The sequence below is a fragment of the Sprattus sprattus genome (assembly GCF_963457725.1).
Source record: "Sprattus sprattus genome assembly, chromosome: 12".
In the NCBI taxonomy this organism is placed as follows: Eukaryota; Metazoa; Chordata; class Actinopteri; order Clupeiformes; family Clupeidae; genus Sprattus; species Sprattus sprattus.
Genome location: NC_137910.1, coordinates 302501 through 325000, shown reverse-complemented (window position 1 = coordinate 325000; position 22500 = coordinate 302501). Strand labels below are relative to the sequence as shown.

General features: G+C 41.8%; 1 protein-coding gene across 1 annotated transcript in view; it reads right to left on the bottom strand.

Annotated features, from left to right (window-relative positions):
* The window catches only part of galnt2 (UDP-N-acetyl-alpha-D-galactosamine:polypeptide N-acetylgalactosaminyltransferase 2), a 121517-nt gene extending 104457 nt beyond the window's left edge, over positions 1-17060 (bottom strand). The window contains exon 1 of the mRNA XM_080848628.1: positions 16928-17060. Coding sequence (XP_080704754.1) covers positions 16928-17023 — 96 coding nt within the window. The 5' untranslated portion in view covers positions 17024-17060. The remainder of the gene's footprint in view (positions 1-16927) is intronic.
* Positions 17061-22500: the final 5440 nt, after the last annotated feature.

Below are 22500 nucleotides of genomic sequence, written 5' to 3'. Positions count from 1 at the left end.
CAAAAACAGCACTTAAATGTGGTTATAACCATTACTGATAAAGTGAAGCTGGAGAAAAAGAGTTTGTTTTGAAAAGGAAAAGACATGCATCCACATCAATGGCCTATGGGCGTAGATACGTCAGCTGCTTTGGCGTCTTTGAAAGTGATTTGTCTGTATTTGGTAACTTTTATAATCCCATGGGAGGACGCCTCAAAGACAGGAGTGAAACACCGGGGAAGGGAACAGACCTGGTGCCATGCGCTCTGCTGTCCTGCTCCTCCCAGATGGACTAATGTCTCCCATCGCTCATAAATCCATCAAGATAAACAGTCACAAGGCTGCCATTTCCATCTGCCTTTCCCGTCAGCAGTGTCTTGCTTTTCAGCGTACGGTGTTTAGTCCCTCGCACACAAACACACACACACACACACACACACACACACACACACACAAACACAAACACACACACACACACAGTGTTTATCCCCTCACACACACACACACACACACACACACACACACACACACAGTGTTTATCCCCTCACACACACACACACACACACACACACACACACGGTGTTTATCCCCTCACACACACACACACACACACACACACACACACACACACACACACACACACACGGTGTTTATCCCCTCACACACACACACACACACACACACACACACACACACACACACACACACACACACACACACACACACACACACACACACAGTGTTTAGCCCCTTGCTGCACAGGCCTTTGTGAAGGCACATTACATTCTCTCCACATCTCCCACATCAAGCTTTGCAGGACAAAGCGAAATAGCTCTCAGTTTCTCTTTCTGTGTCTTAAACGCAATACCATTCCAACAAAGATAACGTTTAAAGGTGCTTGAGAAACTGCTTGAATCCAACAAGATTTCACAGAAGCCAGCACATGACAAGGGCAAGGACGACGAGTTCACGGTCCCATCCTTTGTGTCACGGTTTTAGTTGAAAGCAATGACGGAGACGGAGAGTGTGTTTATTCAGACCAACCAATGGAAAGAAAACTCTCAATTACAATTCATCCATCACCAAGCAGCACATTCCCATCAAAGATAGATAGATAGATAGATAGATAGATAGATAGATAGATAGATAGATAGATAGATAGATAGATAGATAGATAGATAGATAGATAGATTTAAGCAATATAGCACGAGTGGGAGTGGGGTAGGTAAGGGATAATCCCACGGGTGGTGTTCGGCCGTAGCCACCGAGGCCGCCAGGCCGAGTGGCGTAGGCAAAAACACCCGTGGGATTATCCCTTACCTACCCCACTCCCACGAGTGCTATATTGCTTTTATAAAACAATTCTACAGTCAACAAATTAACATTTCAACACAAAGTTATTGATTAAAAATGGTTTATTTCGCCATTGTTTCTCCGCAACAAAAAATAGTTCCATTGTCAACGTCTTGGTTTGGAATTTTAAAAACTTTGAATTAACGGTTATCATCAATGCGAATGTTTCATCGCGGAGTGATTTATTTTTAGCTGTGAAAAGTCCCGTAACTGTAGGTATGTTGAAGAATAACCTATAGCATGGAACGTCTCTCGTCCAATCAGAAACAGCTAAACTATGCGCTAGAACCCAATTGTTTTATAAAGATAGATAAACTTGTATTAATCAGTGAAGTAAAAAACGTAATAACTCAAGTAGTCTCTTAGGATAACAGTATCACGGGTGTAAAGGTGTGATATTATCCAAGAAGTGGCTGATAGACGAAAATAACCATGGGAGGCACTCCCTGCAATGCCCTACTAAAATCATATTTCATGAAGCATTGTTAACAAGCAAAAAAGATTCTTGTCTAGATTTCCCCCTCGGGATCAGTGAGTGTAAGTGTGTGTGTGTGTGTGTGTGTGTGTGTGTGTTTAAATCAACCATTTTTTGTCCTTCTTTAACTTTCATTAATGTGATGATGCACCATGGGGAGTGCTTCTAAAATCACGCCAGATTGGGTTAATTAAAAATGTATGAGCCTTCGCAAGTCTTTATGCCCCTCACCACAGGCTCACGGTTCTCGCCCCACAAACTGAGGCGTTGTGGGGACACTCTTGCGGTACCCCATAATGCATTTCTCAGAAGAGGCACCCAAGTGCCTGTCCTAATCAATTGAACTGAATGAGAATAAGGTCATCATCGTTAACAAGTGTTCTGCAAGCGCTAAATTATGCGGAGGCATGGCCGTGCAGGCAGTTGTTCCTGGAGGCCTAACACCTCGATTAAAAATAGCTCTTATAAAATGTGCGAATTTGATTCGGCTTTTTCAAGGTTTCTTAGCATATCAATAAAGAACAACGGGGTCACAAACACTCAAAGTTATTGTTGTCTGTTGCCTTTATATTGGAATAAAGGACATGATTGGTCAATGCAGTCCCCTAGATAGAAAATCATCTTAAATGACATCATTATCTACTACTCTGCCTTTGTATAATATCTAGGGTTAACCCTAACCCTAACTCTAAATCATCTTAAATGACATCATTATCTACTACTCTGCCTTTGTATAATATCTAGGGTTAACCCTAACCCTAACCCTAAATCATCTTAAATGACATCATTATCTACTACTCTGCCTTTGCATAATGTCTTCACCCAGATCTATACGAAAGCTATTAAGGACACATCTAATGAATGTGTTTATTACATTATTAAGGACACATCTAATGAATGTGTTTATTACATTATTAAGGACACATCTAATGAATGTGTTTATTACATTATTAAGGACACATCTAATGAATGTGTTTATTACATTATTAAGGACACATCTAATGAATGTGTTAATTACATTATTAAGGACACATCTAATGAATGTGTTAATTACATTATTAAGGACACATCTAATGAATGTGTTTATTACATTATTAAGGACACATCTAATGAATGTGTTTATTACATTATTAAGGACACATCTAATGAATGTGTTTATTACATTATTAAGGACACATCTAATGAATGTGTTTATTACATTATTAAGGACACATCTAATGAATGTGTTTATTACATTATTAAGGACACATCTAATGAATGTGTTTATTACATTATTAAGGACACATCTAATGAATGTGTTTATTACATTATTAAGGACACATCTAATGAATATGTTTATTACATTATCTCCAAATTCAGCAGACCTAATTCTCATTGCCTTCCATGCTAACTGCATCATTAGCATCAAATAATTCCGTAATTGGCAAAGACTAATGTTGGCTCTTTAGTCATAGCCCAAATAAGATTAAAGTGGCAATGTAATCGTAATGTCAATGAATAACTCTGATCACCAGCTGTTAAATACCGTGCTATGGCAGTCGTTGACATAATATTCTCTCTCTCTCTTCTCGACCACAAAAGCTCTATGACAAAGCTTCATGAAAGGAAATCCTTCTTTTTTTCCAGCTGTTCTTGTAACAGCTTGACTCCTGACCAGGATTTCGCAATAAAGACAAACTTCAGATGAGTAAAGTTAAAAGTAAAGTGAACCAAGAAGTATGCATAGTGTTTAGCCAACCTTGACCGTAAGTCAAACTACAGGTTAAAAGGTCAACTATCTTTCAACCCAGATTGGAGAAAATTATATCTTTTATGGTCAAGAGTAAAGGGAAGCCTTATTATGGCAATACTGCAGTGCTGTTCAGAAGATCAAGAGCCCAAACAGCTGTTTTTTCCATGAGCCTGGAACCAGATGTTCAACTCTCAAGGCATGTAGGTAAAGTCACACACACACACACACACACACACACACACACACAGACAGACATACACACACACACACAGACACAGACACACACACACACGTAAAGTAACTGCCTCAGCAGCATCTTCCGTTCTTTGCTGCAAGCGTTTACCAGTTGGCCAAACATCCACAACCCCCCACTAAAGCAGAGCTTGAGAAGCCACCTCAGCCATCATCAGAAAGGTTACACACACACACACACACACACACACACTCATCATAAAGGTTAGCTTAAAGCACAAACACAAACACACACACACACACACACACACACACACACACACACACACACACTCATCATAAAGGTTAGCTTAAAGCACAAACACACACACACACACACACACACTCATCATAAAGGTTAGCTTAAAGCAAACACACACACACACACACACACACACACACACTCATCATAAAGGTTAGCTTAAAGCAAGGCATATGTAAGTAACACACATACACACACACACACACACACACACACACACACACTCATCATAAAGGTTAGCTTAAAGCAAGACATATGTAAGTAACACACACACACACACACACACACACACACACACACACACACACACACAATCATCATAAAGGTTAGCTTAAAGCTCAGTCTGACAAACACACACACACACACACACACACACAATCATCATAAAGGTTAGCTTAAAGCAAGGCATATGTAAGTAACACACACACACAAACACACACACACACACACACACACAATCATCATAAAGGTTAGCTTAAAGCTCATTCTGACAAACACACACACACACACACACACACACACACACACACAATCATAAAGGTTAGCTTAAAGCAAGGCATATGTAAGTAACACACACACACACACACACACACACACAATCATAAAGGTTAGCTTAAAGTAAGGCATATGTAAGTAACACACACACACACACACACACACACACACACACACTCATCATAAAGGTTAGCTTAAAGCAAGGCATATGTAAGTAAAACACACACACACACACACACACACACACACACACACACACACAATCATCATAAAGGTTAGCTTAAAGCTCTGTTTACGGCCTAGAAAAGGTTCCTGCTGAATCTGATGGCCGATGTTTAGCTGAGAGCTTTCTTATTAAAGACTAGAATAGGCGTCGTGACGAGCAGCAGAAGACGACTCTAAGAGAACTCAGAACAGCGTCCTCAATTATCACAGGCATTACGGTGAGTCCCTTAACCCACACAATTCCATAGAAATTACCACACACACACACACACACACACTTCCACAGAAATTACCAAAAACACACACACACACACACACACACACACTTCCATAGAAATTACCTCACACACAATTCCATAGAAATTACCACACACACACACACACACACACACACTTCCACAGAAATTACCAAAAACACACACACACACACACACACACACACACACACTTCCATAGAAATTACCTCACACACACTTCCATAGAAATTACCACACACACACACACACACACACACACTTACATAGAAATTCCCACAATATATTTCCTATACAAAAAGAAACTCTCAAAAGCATATTTAGATCTGCTAGCAGCACTGACAAGGCACAGTATCCAGCAGCAGCTTTTAATAGCTCCTTTTAGAAAACAGAAAACCTTTTTGCAAAACACATAAGGCTGATGTCAGACTGATGAGGGCGTTCTAATGGAGCAGTGGAGAGACGCTCAAGACTGCTTGTTAGACTCTGCCTTGTTTCTAATGCTTGCCATTTGAAAAATACAAAATAATATAGGAGCCTGTCTGCACAAAAATGAATGAGGAGGTTTTTTTTGTCTGGGTCCTTTGAAGTTGTACAGGTATGGCAGAGTGAAACTGCCTACTAGCCTAGCTCGTTAGCACAGGGGATTATGAGTCTCCACTGCATTCAAATGCATTCAACAAACACTCACCCAAAATGCCCATCTCTCTTGTGAGTGGGATTAGATAGCACTCTGGTTAAATGAAGGGAATCTGAAAGCCCCAGCCAATTATAAATAGATTTCCCCAAAAAATCTGATCCTCTATTTGATCAGACAACAGAGGAGAATACAATGAGAACGCTGACTCAGCCCTTTCTTTCTTCCCTGCTCAAGAAGAAGGAGGTTTATTTCCTCACAACAGCAGAGGATATGAGCACGAAAATGGGCCCTTTTTCTACTCTGTTATGAATTCAACAGAAACTCTCACATCCAGTGATGCATTAGAGACGAGCGCCCACAGTGTCATCAAGCCTTCAGTGATGTCTATGCATCCAACTGAAATTAATACAATTCATTTGTGAACTCTACCATTTTGGAAGAATAAACATAGACGCCTCTACTACCCCTTTTAATGCAGTTTACATTACCCTTAGACTACAGGACACAACGCCTTTTTAATGCAGCTTCCACTACAAGACACAAAGCCTTTTAAAGCAGCTTACATTACCCTTAGACTACAGGACACAAAGCCTTTTAAAGCAGCTTACATTACCCTTAGACTACAAGACACAAAGCCTTTTAATGCAGCTTACATTACCCTTAGACTACAGGACACAAAGCCTTTTTAATGCAGCTTCCACTACAAGACACAAAGCCTTTTAATGCAGCTTACATTACCCTTAGACTACAGGACACAAAGCCTTTTTAATGCAGCTTACATTACCCTTAGACTACAGGACACAAAGCCTTTTAAAGCAGCTTACATTACCCTTAGACTACAAGACACAAAGCCTTTTAATGCAGCTTCCACTACAAGACACAAAGCCTTTTAATGCAGCTTACATTACCCTTAGACTACAGGACACAAAGCCTTTTTAATGCAGCTTCCACTACAAGACACAAAGCCTTTTAATGCAGCTTACATTACCCTTAGACTACAGGACACAGCCTTTTAATGCAGCTGACATTACCCTTAGACTACAAGACACAAAGCCTTTTAAAGCAGCTTACATTACCCTTATACTACAGGACACAAAGCCTTTTAAAGCAGCTTACATTACCCTTAGACTACAGGACACAAAGCCTTTTTAATGCAGCTTCCACTACAAGACACAAAGCCTTTTAATGCAGCTTACATTACCCTTAGACTACAGGACACAGCCTTTTAATGCAGCTGACATTACCCTTAGACTACAAGACACAAAGCCTTTTAATGCAGCTTACATTACCCTTAGACTACAGGACACAAAGCCTTTTAAAGCAGCTTACATTACCCTTAGACTACAAGACACAAAGCCTTTTAATGCAGCTTCCACTACAAGACACAAAGCCTTTTAATGCAGCTTACATTACCCTTAGACTACAGGACACAAAGCCTTTTAAAGCAGCTTACATTACCCTTAGACTACAAGACACAAAGCCTTTTAAAGCAGCTTACATTACCCTTAGACTACAAGACACAAAGCCTTTTAAAGCAGATTACATTACCCTTAGACTACAGGACACAAAGCCTTTTAATGCAGCTTACATTACCCTTAGACTACAAGACACAAAGCCTTTTAAAGCAGCTTACATTACCCTTAGACTACAAGACACAAAGCCTTTTAAAGCAGATTACATTACCCTTAGACTACAGGACACAAAGCCTTTTAAAGCAGCTTACATTACCCTTAGACTACAGGACACAAAGCCTTTTAAAGCAGATTACATTACCCTTAGACTACAGGACACAAAGAAAAGAAAACACAGAGCCTCCTCTGTTGTGTCTGGAGCAGTTTAAAGAGCAGATGTATCACCACCATCATTATATACTGTGTGCCTGAGATCGCTGCTTTTTTTTGTGTGTGTGTAGTGTGTGTGCGTGTTTCTGGTAGAGAATGGGGAGAGTGAATAATACTCCATCACAGAAAAGGAAGGAACAAGAAACACCCTGACGCAAGCTTTCAGGCCAGCTTTAAAAGGTTCTCCAGCGTGAAGAGTGGAAACAAAGCATTTACTGAACACAATACATTATCTAATTTGGCCGGAAACATTGGTCCGTCAGCATGAAACATAAATACTTTTACATGGAAAGATATATTTCACCAAACAGTTGTTGATCAGTGGTGATAATCGTCAGCTGACATTGAGTATGACATTAAGTGTGAAAACCGTGTGACACAAAGTGTGACATTTAAAGGAGTCGAACAACAAGTCCTTTATATCACTCGACCCTCTATGACATCATTAAAACAATCATGTGGGAATTCCATAGGCATAGTGCTGTAGTTTAAAGTCAGGGAAGTATACATTTCACACTTAAACTACAACGGTGAATACACAGAGGAGAACACATTGTCTACGCCATGTCTCAAAGTCAGCAAATTAAAAGAGAAGTGAAACTGAAGTCAGTTAAGAAAATACTGGGCAATAACCAAACCATCACCCACTCCACCTCACCCAAGCCAACACTGGCAGGGAGAATCGTGAAAATGATGACTAAATAATCATGTAAATAATAATCTAATGGGACAACCATATTCGTAGGGATAGGCGCGCTCTACTTCAAAACAAATATATAAATGCGTTTTCATTAGGGATCGGTATCGGCAGATATCGGCTTCAAAACTTAATTATCGGTATCTGCAAATATGAAACATCAATATCGTGCATCCCTAGTTTTCATACAACCATATTCCTCACTCTGAAAATATACAATATGAATAACTAGCCCAAGGTCAGAGACTGTACTAGGGCTTTTGGATGAATGCGCTTTTGCAAAAGTCATTAAAACAAGGAGCGTCTCAAAGGTCTTCAGCTCTAGTTATCACGCATCACAGAAGCCAACCATCACCCTTCCACTATTCCACTATCAAGCTGTTAAGACACCAGAAATAGCTAAGTCTTAATCTAGTATTTTCTACTTCACTAGGAGGGACCTACATCTAAAGGGCTCTCCTATGCTTTCTTCCCGACACTGTGAAAATATCTTAAAGGGAAACTTCAGGATTTTTCAACCTGGGCCCTATTTTTAAATCTTTTTGGGTCCAAACCTTCAATAAGGACAATGAATGATCAGAATCGGTCCAGTAGTAAGTTAAACCGCTAAAAACAGCAACCGCATAACAACTAGCCTAAACAATGGAAGCCTTTGAGGCAAGCCAGCACGTCAAAGTAAAATCGCTTGTTTTTGCTACGGACAGGCTCCAAAACTTTTTTATAAGGGTCTGACAAAATGTAAAGGATCCCTGCAGAGACATACCCGTGTCGGTTTGAGCAAATAAGGTAAGCAATTGTATAGATCAGATGAATTAGCCTAATCTCTTAGGTTGACGGAAATGAATAAAACCACTTTGAGCTGCATTCTCTGAAAAGTGTTAGACAAATACAGCATTGTAGTTTACTCTGTAGGCATTCTGTAAAGCACTTTAGGCTCCTGCCAGAAAGGTGCTATACAAATAAAATGTATTATTATTATTATTATTATTATTATTATTTTAAAAGCGTAATCTACAATCGGCAGCATGCCAAACAATATGCTCTTCTTCAGACAGACATATTTAGGGCACTGTTTTCCCCCCTTTTTCCTGACAGACTCTCACTTGTTCTCTAGTAGGCCTATACACTTATGATACAGGACAGAGCTTCCCAACCATCAGAGGCTTTATTATTTGCATCCTTCCCGTCAAGTATGCAGTGCTCACGAGAGAGAGAGCGAGAGAGAGAGAGACTGATCAATCCATCTACCCACAAACGAGGTTTCCGCAGCAAACAAAATAGGCTAGTCTGTATCCAGATATAGACTTCATCTTTCAATGGATTAACTGAAATGAGTTTCAGCCTAATTTTAGAAACAAATTAGCACATAATCATTTTCTCATCAGATGCGCAAGTTTAAATTGGGCTCAAGAGTAACCAAGTGAGCAAATCTACCCACGTGCAAGACCCCTCCCTATGGTGGATTCCTAAGCTGCAGCAGCAGTTCCATGGTGCATGACACAAACCGTTGCACTGACACATGGATTACCCCACACATCTGAAGTTATCTCCCGATCTGCAACAAGAGAGCCTGCATCAAAGTGTACAAAACACATCTCTGGATAATTTCCCTCAGTTTAGTAAACAAGGGGAAACATTTCAAGCCGACTCAACTGCATAGATACATCCAGATTTGTGCATCATGACTTTGAGTTGCCCCTTTAGCAAGAAGGATGACGGTGGATAGGTCTACAGGGCTTCCTCATCACCTGCCCTTCATCCTGACCCCAGCGCCATCACGTGAGGCTATAACCCTGGGGTATTCACCACACTATAACCCTGGGGTATTCACCACACTATAACCCTGGGGTATTCACCACACTATAACCCTGGGGTATTCACCACACTATAACCCTGGGGTATTCACCACACTATAACCCTGGGGTATTCACCACACTATAACCCTGGGGTATTCACCACACTATAACCCTGGGGTATTCACCACACTATAACCCTGGGGTATTCACCACACTATAACCCTGGGGTATTCACCACACCAAGCCTCACAAGCAACGCTTTCTTGAGGCTGAAACAGCTCTTTAAAACATATTTGGGTCAATGACGTGCCATACTGATTTTTGCTTCCAGTGAACATTTCTATCACATACTTTTAGAAAAATAAGTTTTTTATTGTATACATTCATTAATCATACATCATTCTCCCTCATCACTATTCATATTTGTGTGAAAAATACAAAATTGGTAGACTTTTACACCATTAAAGAGTGAAATGTCATGCGGTAAAACGGAAGCCAGTTTTTTTTTTTAAAGACAAATGCTTTTAAAATGACTAAAAAGGTTTAAAATTCATCAACTTTCGTCTTTGGCATAATTTTAAATATGTACAGAATAGCCCTTCAAAATATTGATAGGCTATATCTTGAAGAAATACCATTAATATCTAAATCACTTTGTTCCGCAAAGACAGATTTCCCTCAATGTCATGTGGTAAAACAAAATTTGGAAGCCATATTGTACTTTAGAAATATGACTCATATCATGTGACCTGTGATGACATCACTCAGAAGACCCCTGAGGACAACTACAGTTGGAGGTAAGTTCAAAATGTGCTCCTATATTTAAGTTATTATCACCTTTTCCAGGTGACATACAAAGTGTCACAGATTTGAGCGTCATGCGGTCAAACGTCAAAAAAGTGTTGATAACGTTAAAAATGTAAAACATTTTGATTTACACATGAAATTTAAAGTTTATAGGTCAAGGTCCAGTAAAGTGTGGTGAATAGGTAGCCATGCAACTGCCTGTTAGGAATGAAAATGATGCAATCCGTCATGCGGACAAACAAAAAATGTCATGAAAATGTCATGTGGACAAACGTTTTTCCATATGACATACTGTTTTACCACATGACAGAGAATATTTTAAACTGAATTATCTTTTTCTTTCCTAAATATTTTAATACTTTGTGAAGCTTGAACAATTGTTCTTAATTACTTTTAACATATTTAATACATTTTTGTATATTTTAAACATTATTTCACATTTTTACAGATGCCTCTTTCCAGTAAAGAGAGGGGTGCACGTTTCCTTGCAAAGATCAGGGCAGATCCTGCTGCTAGAGAGTAACTGTGAAAGTATATGATGGTAGTATATGATGTCAGTCAGTTATATCAGTACAGACTGCATTCTCTTTAAGCCTGAATTGTAGTCTTTATCATCAACACTAGTATAAAGATAAAGTGTCTTCAATGACTTACAGACAATAAAGATATGAATAACTGAACTATTAATGACTATATTTTATTCACATATCAGATTAATGTTATGAATATTAACAAATAAAGAGTTTTGTTATTATTCTTGCAGGTATCGACAGATAAAGCAAGCTGGGAAGAGTGGTTATAACGATGATCAGCCATGGTGGGAGGGTGACGGCTTGGCAGCAGGGCGGTGATTGATTGGGGGGTACCAGATTACCATTTCAGAAGATGTTGTTGTTTTTAATCATTGTTCAAGTGATAGATTACAATGAGAGGGCAGATTGGTGTGATGTGTGTTTTTCTATGAGAAAATGAATTCTGAGTTTTAGACCTGTTCATAAGGTTTTGATAAGAAGCTGAAACATTTTTAGCTGACTGTTGTGTTGGAAATCAAATTGTAAATCATTTTTACCAAATAAGAATGTCATTGTTCTTTTTAATCTGACTGTAGTGATGAAAATTAACATTTTAAATCAGATTTACCAGATAAACTGTTTACTATTATTGTGCTTTTTAAGTTGTTTTAAGTGATGGAAATAAATCCTTAAATCTGATTTATCAGTTCATATTTCACATAAGAACACAAGGCAAAAATGTATTCAAATGTTACAAGACTGTTGCAAAAAAATTTTTTAATGTCATTAAAAGGTTCACTTTAACAGCCCTGACTATCTTTGGCATTTTTCAGAAGTAGCCAACTTCAACTTGTTAGCACAACTGCATTAGACCATAACGCATGAGTCTATGTCATGCGGTAAAACTAAATATGTCATGCGGTAAAACGCTTAATTTTGAAATAAATATACAAAATATTCTATTAAGTGAAATTGTGAATGAACACAATGAAGAAGAGCTAATAAAATCTAAAGGTATGCCTGACTTTAAAGCACTTTTGCCTCTCTAATTGAAAAAAGATGTAACAAATGTTGACAGATGACATGCTGCTGTCTTTAAAGACAAAATATCAAATATTTAAAATTCTAGTGTTGACATTCTGCAACTGGGTATAGCATCTGTGTAGATCAATAATTAAATTTTGATTGTTTGTAACAGAGCCATTAACATTAATTTTAATATTATACTGAAAATAAATTTGTTTTACCGCATGACATTTTTAAGGGGTGTATACAGGTAAATGCATTAAAATGTCATATATTGTCGTCTTTTGCGAGGGGCACTAACAGAAATTCAAAATACATATGTGGATTCACACAGGAAAAGCTAAACCTGACTTATAACTATAATTTTTTTTTTTTGCTGTTTGGAAACTTAAAAACGGCATTGACCCACTTATGGTCGCACATAAAGTCTTCTGGTGGGCAAAGGTCGGCGCGAACAAGCCCATCAAACACAATGTGCTCCCCACATGGTTGGATCTCTCCGCCCACAGGTTGAACACGGTGTCTCTCTCTCTCTCTCTCTCTCTCTCTCTCTCTGGAGAGACCACAGCTGGAGACAACGGGTCACTTCATCAGGACAGATCTCATGTGAGTCGTGTGTGTTGAGTTCTGAGCTGGAGACACAGTGGCAACTACGTATAAATCCTGTGTCAAGGCTTTGTCAAAATACATATATGACAATATGGGTTTAGCTCTCAAATCTTACAAGTAACATGACTTTTGACATTCTTCAAGCCAAACCTTATTACAGCAGGCATTTGAAAGTTGGCATGTGCAATTTTAGCTTTTAATGTTATACATAAGCGCAGCTATCTCTGGCCGTTCATTCTGCATGACATGTTCCCTACAATCTTCCTATATATTTGAGCACGGTGAAAAGCGAGTCTTTAATTAAGACCTTATTGCTGAGATGATGCAAAGCGTCTGTAATTTGGCAACAAAAGGGGGATAGCAGCTCAGAGGTAAGGAGGTTTCCATGGTGATAATGTAACCACTATCCAGAAGCATTAATTAAAAATGTACCAACATGGAGGCCAACATGGAGGTCCTCTACACTGCCACGCACACGGCTCTCACTGAGTCGCATCCCCAGGTTGTAATCTGACTTGCAAATTGATGCGTGTCCAATCGTCACACACTTGGGCGTTGGCATGGACAGTGGGGAGTGAGCACACTGTGAACCCTGCCTGCATTCATCTTCACAGGGCCCTCTGCCGTCTCCCACCACTGAAGTGGTTAGAGAGTGAGAGGTGGGGGGTTGGCAAGCGGAGCAATCAGGCTGTCAATAACTACACACCACTACACTCCACTCCACACTCAAGCAGAAGATAAAAGAAGACAACCTGTCCTGCTGGCCACCTCTATACAGGCCCTACCTGTCACTCAATGACAGATCACTGCAGTTCCTTCCTCGGATTCGACTGCAGATATTGAAGACAAAGTATCCATGCGACCGCACTGACATTGAAAGCGTCAGAAAACCTGCTCAGACTTTTTTTTCTTCTTTTTTTCTTAACATTGATCTTGCCTTGGAAGTCTGGTCTCAAGGACGCCCTCCACCACCTCTTCCTCCTCTTCTTCCTCCTCCTCCTCTTCCTCCTCCTCCTCCACCCCCCACCCCAGCAGGGGAGAACAGGAACTCATTTTCTTGTGAACCTGGACGGAGAGACACAAGCTCTCGACATCTGCTTGGAAATGCATTGCATAACCAACGGAGTCGTGAAGCGGAAAAGCCTAGTCACATCACAAACCACTGCCGCTGACAAGAGCCTTGGTGACTTTTTGGCAAACAAGCGTCTTGTCCAGTAAGCCGTTTAGTCCTCAAGAAACATTCGCAGCTCAAAACATCAAAGTGGGATGGATAAAAATAGATCATCCCCTCAATGCGGCCCAAAGACGCCCAAGCTGGTCGGAGCAGCAACAGGGACTACTGTGTGTGTGTGTGTGTGTGTGTGGGATCCAGAGAGCAGGAGAGTGCAGTCCTGCAGCTGACGGCCTTCCACCCAGCTGTTTGACACTCCGCCCCGCTGCACCCCTGTCAGCCACTCACACAGCCTCTCTACAACAGCTGGTCATGCAGATAGCTGATGTGGCCAGTGAATCTCTCTCTCTCTCTCTCTCTCTCTCTCTGCCAAAAGAGTAGGATCAGAGAGAAGTGAAAACAGGAAAAAGACATAAAAAGATATACAGAAAGAGAGACATAGATGCTGGAAGGAGTGGTGTGGGGGGGGGGGGGGGGGGGGGCACCCCGATCCGACTACCTTTCTTTGCTGCACAAGACCATTAGCTCTCTCCGGTCAATGCAGGGTAAATGCAAAGTAGATGTAATTGTAAAGACCAAGTATTTAAAAAAAGGGTTGATACAATGTAAGATAACTGGTATTTTATTCAGTATATGTTTACATAAACGTATGTTATTGTGCATTGTTATGTAACCATATCATGATGGGCGCCATGACCCCTAGGGGCCCCATTTGAAGCGCCTCCATTTCTAAATCTGATTAGGACCCCTTTGTTAGTCATTTCTGCCAAATGTAATGCTATTATTATAGTCTGCACAACTGTTATGAGCTAAACAGCCCCACTACATACATCAATCACGCAGGGGGGGGGGGGGGGGGGGGGGGAGCCCACGACAAAAGAGAGACTGTATGTGCTGCGTGAACTGCGGGTGCATACTGCATGGGAGTCAAGCTGTCCAAGTCAGACTGGAACTGGAGCAGGAGAGCGTCGTCTTTCTGGCCGTCTGCTGGAATGCCTCTGGTGGGCTAGTTGCTCCTTTGTTGCTGCCAGACTTAATTGTTACTTAAGCTAAAAAACGTTTGGCTGATCACTCATTGTTTTAATGTGTAGAGTAGTTAATGTGTAATTCACAGTTTGCATGAGATTAAACATGTTACGTGCAATTAAGTACATGTGTATGATTATATAATTAATTTGATGTTAATATTTAAGTAATGAAAGCACTGTTCATGTTTTCCCTTTGTATTGTAAAGGTTTTCAATGCACCAACAGAACCCTCTGACAACTTTACCATCTTAAAACCGAACTTCAATAAAATAGGCGACTAAAGAAGTTACTGTTTGAGTTGTGCCTGTGGGGGTCTTATTGTGCCTAATGACTTTTGATTTTGCTCTTCTTATTGAAGGATTTTGTTCTAGTTCCATGACTGATGAGCATGCAAGACTATATGCCTCTTTGCATGGACCATTTTTGATTGTCATAATGATAAAAAGGCTTTCTAAACAACAAGGTGTTATTAATAGCTGTACACAACTGAAATTATTTCATGTTTGAGATTAATAAACGCAGTCTAAATCAGCACTGCGATGTTGGACAGCGCTCTCCAGAGTGGGGTTCCGCGACAGACATGATAATGGGGCGATGGTAGTCCATGAGCGACAGGTGGGGTGGTCCATCCCCCCCCCCGAAAATACTTCCAACGTCAGGTGATATAAAGAATAAGTTGTAGCCTGCGCTGTTTTTTAATTACTGAAACGTAATAAGAAAACACAGAGCAGCAGGATCGTGGTGGTGATGGAACATAATTAAGACCATGCTGACATGTAATTAAAAAACTGAAATCAGTAAAATGCCATTTCTTTCCTGTCAACTGTCTGAAAGAGGCAGACACCCAACAGCACACATCGTAAACAATACAATGTCTTTCCTGTTTGTAATTTGTAACATGGCCTTGTGGGAACTCTTTGTTATAACACGTTCACTCATCTAATGCATCTTATATCCCAATGGAGATACATCTAATACCATATGACTGAATGGAATTGCTGACAACTGATCTGGCCTGGATCCCTCCAGATCTGAACACAGAGGAGCAGTTGACTGACAGTAGGATGTGAGGCGAAATATTGACACTGACTGTGTCATTCGTGCTGAGACTACAAAGGCTGCTTTCAACAAGGAGAATAGCCTACTGAGGCTGGCTCACGAAGTTATACCGACTTGAGCATTCATCACTTAAGCTAGCAATGGTAAGCTACGCTAGTAACTGGTCTTAAATTAAAACACAGTGGCAGTATGAGTTCCGTTTGTCCACATCCAATCGACTGATGTGATCGACCCCATTCTCGGAATAGTCTGACCAGAAATTAAATATTATTCTCGTGAGCATCGCCGAGAGGAGGAATGACCAAATCTTGGTGTTCAGTGGACTAACGCTCACAATTAGCACGTAAGGTTAGCTATGCTAGTAGGTGGCTAAGGTTGATGCCAATTTTGAGACCAGTCCTCTTTAAATTCAATCACAGCAAACCAACTGATAGCAGCAAGCGACGCCGGGAGCACCTGGCGATAACATTATCGCTGCCTTTCTTTGTGCAAATAAACGCCTATTAACACACATGATCGGCGGCAGGAAACAATTTGCAAGTTGCTGTAATATTAATGATAAAATATACTGACATATTTTCCAACATTGTATCACTATTCACCGCACTGAAGATTCATGGCCAAAACCCCTTTCTATTTATTAAAATGCAGAGTATCTCAAGCCATAACTTGCCTGATAATACATGCTTGTCGCTAAATCAATAAGTTAACCACCAACCAAAGAGAGACTCTTACCTTTCGGCTTAACGTTGTTCCCGAGTAGAAATAGTATGCTATGCCAAGTACCCAAAGGACGGCGAAACATAATAATATCCTTGATTTTCTCCGCATCGCTGTGAAGTAAATGTGAAAAATCAGCGGTGCTAAGGCTTGCTTGTTTTGATTAAAGCTTGAGATGTCCGATCTGTGACCAGCGTTTGCTCCTTGCCGAGCAGCACTCAAAGGCTCCAGCTGCACCGACTAGAAGGAGCAGGAAACAGCCAACATCACCGGGTTAGAGGGGAAAGGGTAACAAATTCTAATCCAATCACGCTCTTCAGAGACACCAAAGGAGGAGGAGAGATGAGTGGGGTGGGATTGCCCGTCTGACTGTAGGCTACACTTAAACCAACAGAGGAATCTTTGTTTCGTTGTTGCGATTTATAAACGGGCCAAATAAATCTGTCTCAATACAGAAAAGGCTGACCAAATCATAAAGCAGATCAGATGACATCAATAAAACTATTGGCAAAAGCCAATGTGATGTGAGCGACTGCGCAAGATTCGGGCTGATTTCTGCCTCAAATCTAGTGAGACGAATCAAATCTGAAACAATCAAAGAAATGTTCAGAAATGTTTTCCAAGAAGGGAAGTGAATTTAACAAACAAAATGCTAAATGACCAGGTTAAAACGTAAGCTTACGTCCTACAGTCCTTATTAGGACATCAGTTGTACTCTTTATACGACTAAAGTCTGGTCTAAAGTTTATCTTACCATGGCTAGCAAAAGTTTGCAGAAGAAAAGTCTGGGTCTATGTATTTATTCATTCAAACAAAATGAGTCAAAATGCTTCTTTGTTGATTGATTATAGATCAACACTATTGAGTGCAGTGCAAGGATGGACACTTGCTTTGTGTTTTTAATGTCACAACCTCATTCTCAGTCTGTCACATAGGCATCTATATGTTCTATACGAGCGCAACTCACTGTACAGTATAGTGAATGCATACCTTGTTTCAGAGTGTGCCTGTTGGGAATTGAAATGTTTAGCATGGTAACTGATCTACCTCTAGTGTTCTTCATGTTAGACAAACATGAAACTGAGGTCCTTCACCAGTACAAGAAAATGTAAAGCATCATTGTATATTCACAAATCTACGTACCCCTAAGTTACTTTTACTATTTGCTAGTTTTCAACCCCTTAAGTATCCAGTGGTTGATGGAGCCGGATCTCAAAGAGACAGTTGAAAATCTCTCTCTGCAATAGATATTTCCTTTGTATGAATTTTGAGACTGGTGACTGGTCACAAGCACAGATGACTTACACAAGCCAGGAAGCTACACAAACACTTGGCATGACATGGCTTAAACAGTGAAGCTTGTTAGTCTACAAATCTTTCAAGGTGATTTCCACTAGCAAACATTATAAAACCGATCGTCCTTTGATTAAAACAGTCGCCTCTGATTAAAACAGTAGGCTAGTAAGTAACTAGATGGACAGATCAAGCCATCTTTGTTATAAATACCCAGTGTCCTATTTCAGTTGTCACTGGCATAAAACTGTACATCAAAAGCAGCGATCATAAACTTCATAACCAGTGAGAGTGTGGTTCTATTGTGTTCTCTCACTCAGAAGTGTGTCTGCGTGTGTCTTGATGTGTGTGTGTGTGTCCATGAGAGTGTCTTCATATGTGTCTTTGTGTGTGTGTGTGTGTGTGTGTGTGTGTGTCTTTATGTGTGTGTGTGCGTCTATGTGAGTGCGTGTGTGTCTTCATATGTGTGTTTGTGTGTGTGCGTCCATGAGCAACGATCATATGCATTGGTTTCAGCGATGTGCATGCTGTGGACAGTTTGTCTCAGTCTGCCCCCCTCAAGTCCCCGCAGGGCTCCAAGCAAAGCTGAGAACAGCCTGCAAGTCATTATCTACTAGGGAACCAAGACTCTCTACATCTGCGGACGAGCTCCAGACACTCCTCACGAGCCCCACACACTCCTCACGAAACCCCCACACTCCACACACTCCTCACGAAACCCCCACACTCCACACACTCCTCACGAGCTCCTCACACTCCTCACGAGCCCCCCAAAGCTCCTCACACTCCTCACGAAACCCCCACACTCCACACACTCCTCACGAAACCCCCACACTCCACACACTCCTCACGAAACCCCCACACTCCACACACTCCTCACGAGCTCCACACACTCCTCACGAGCCCCCCAAAGCTCCACACACTCCTCACGAGCTCCACACTCCACACACTCCTCACGAAACCCCCACACTCCACACACTCCTCACGAAACCCCCACACTCCACACACTCCTCACGAGCTCCACACACTCCTCACGAGCCCCCCAAAGCCCCCCACACTCCTCACGAGCTCCACACACTCCTCACGAGCCCCCCAAAGCTCCACACACTCCTCACGAGCTCCACACACTCCTCACACTCCTCACGAGCTCCTCACACTCCTCACGAAACCCCCAAAGCTCCACACACTCCTCACGAGCTCCTCACACTCCTCACGAGCTCCACACACTCCTCACGAGCCCCCCAAAGCTCCACACACTCCTCACGAGCTCCACACACTCCTCACGAGCTCCACACACTCCTCACGAGCCCCCCAAAGCTCCACACACTCCTCACGAGCTCCACACACTCCTCACGAGCTCCTCACACTCCTCACGAGCTCCACACACTCCTCACGAGCCCCCCCAAAGCTCCACACACTCCTCACGAGCTCCACACACTCCTCACGAGCTCCTCACACTCCTCACGAGCTCCACACACTCCTCACGAAACCCCCAAAGCTCCACACACTCGTCTAAGCCCCCCAAAGCTCCACACACTCCTCACGAGCTCCACACACTCCTCACGAGCCCCCCAAAGCTCCACACACTCCTCACGAGCTCCACACACTCTTCATGAGCTCCACACACTCTTCACGAGCCCCCTAAAGCTCCACACACTCCTCACGAGCTCCACACACTCCTCACACTCCTTCCAAAGTGGGCTAAGCTCTGAACACTCTCCATTCTAAATGAAGCCAAGCAGGTTTTGATCACAAGATGGCCACCGCCTCAGCATTACTCCGAGGAAGCAGCCAAAGAAGCAAGTCTCTGTAGGTGTGATTATCGCTGCTGTTGAAGCCAGGAGGGTAGGTGAGGGGAAAATAGCAGGTACTCGCCTCATTAGTTGTGGTGGTGAAAAGACCAGCGAACAGACTTCTATGGGACACGTTCGCTTTCTAACTGAAGGAAATCCTTTGGGGAAGGACCCTTTCAAGAAAAAAAAACGAGGAATGAATATCCTCATAAATTAGAATAGAAATGCTGTGCTCAGCCCGGCGAAGGATGAGCTGAAAATTATGGTGAAAGGAAACTTTATTAATGCGCCAGACTAGACCAAAGCAGGGGACCACACTAGACCATGTGCAACTTGTGCTGGTCTGTGAGATATATCAAAATAATGTTTCGTTTAATATTACTAAACAGGAAACAACGGTGTTCACTGGTAATGAAGTTTGGTTGAAATATAACTTAATATCTTATGGTATATGAAACTAAATTGAAGATTTAGACTGGCCTGGTTCCATGATGAGTCGTAGGTCTGTATAGAGCCCAGGTCAGTGTGACATCTCAGCATAAGGAAGGAACTGTATCATAATCAGATAGCAGGGGGAAACGTTCTTCAACTGCCTCCACAGTTTAAGTCAACATCAACAATTTGCAAAAGTCAAGTTTGTCTCTAGCTATAGGCCTCATTAGGCTACATGGCATTTCAATCCTGCTTGGTAACTGTTCGTCTGTTCCCAAAATGGTTTCACGCAGCTGGTAGCTCTGTCAGGTCTGGCATTACAAAGCAATCACTTTGGCTCTGATTGCTGCACCTGCATCAGTGTCAGGCTGAAAGTGCATTACGACCAAACACAGTTCAGAAATATAAGATTGCAATAAGTGTCACACAGAAGTTCCCATCAGCCTTTGATGACCTGTATCATAATTTAACAGAAGGAGATGGGTTGCATTAGTCTGGGAAGTCCCGCCCCACTTCTTCCGGCCAAATTGATTTTGCCTCAGAACTGGGTCTGGCCAAGTTTGCATACCCGTTCATTTCAAGATTTCCAGAATCCTTGGAGCCAATCACAAACTGGCTTTTGGCTACCTGGCGCGCCATTGGCGGATTTAAACTTACCATGGCTACGTTACAAAATCTACTGCACGGAGAGTTTTTAAACATTGGACATGGTGGCCGCCGAAGCACCGCAAAACTTCGATAAGGCAAGTTTTCTGTGAAAACAGAACAGAAACTTGCCCTGGAACAATTCATACAGAAAAATATGTGTTTGCTTTATTACCGATCGTTGTATCGTTGTATAGTATCGTTGGTCTGATTGGTTAAAGGACTGTCCAATCAGGTGGCTGAAGTGGAGCGCCGTTGAGAGTTGGCCAGACCAACTGAACAAATGGAATGCAGTGAAGGGGCAGGGAATTCCCAGACAAGGGTTGCATACCACTAAGCACATTTGGAAAAATTGATTGGATTTTTATACATCAGTGTAACCTTTGTGGCAGTATTCTGTGAACTAGACCTCAAACAAGTCTTTGATTATAGTATTTGAAGCCTCTATTATTGAAGTTACATGAGTACAAATATACCAGCACCACTGGTCTTTCCACTCCAGTGGGATTGCAATCACATCTTGGACAAGACATGGTACTTTGCATTCTGCCTACTTTAAGACGAGTACTAATCTCACTCTCAGGTTTGTCATTTTACTCTGTGCTGCCTTACAGTTTTCAAGTACAACTCACTCCTAATCAGGAACAAAGTTCAGGAAAACTTATACGGTCTGTGAGCTACACACACAGTGATTTAACACTACGTCTGAGGAGTGGCTTGCTTAATTATATCTCCTAAAACAACCAGAGCCAAGAGTCCAGACCTCTGTAGACCCTCTTCAGCACAAAATGGACGGTTGGTTAGAGTTAGACTATGACGCTCAAATCTCTGTAGGGGAATAGGAACCGACGTCATTTCCTTAGCTCTACATCTATACGGCTCAGTATACTGTACCAAGGACTTCCACACTCAATCTACCGCCTTCACACACACACACACACACACATTCCCCCCCCCATCCCCCTTGTCTGCGGTGTTATGACTACACACCCCGAGCTGCTCGCTGTGTCACTCAGCTCACTGACTCCGAGGGGCCTATGTCTGAGCTCAGAGCACACACACACATACACACACACACACACACACACACACACACACACACAAGACTCCGAGGGGCCTATGGCTGAGCTCAGAGCTTGCCCAGTTTGTGCAGCTGCAGGAAATATGGGCGAGGGGCTCAAAACCACGCTGAGGAAAAACCACACACACACACACACACACACACACACACACACACACACACACCCTAAACCCACATCTCTATTACTCTCTCTTACACACACACACACACACACACACTTAACCCCCATCTCTCAGTCTCTTTCACTTCCCCATACACAATCATATACATCCACCCAAAATCCCCAACTCTATCACTCTCTTGCAGCAAGCCTTGAGTAGATTACATAATAACCCCCAACACTC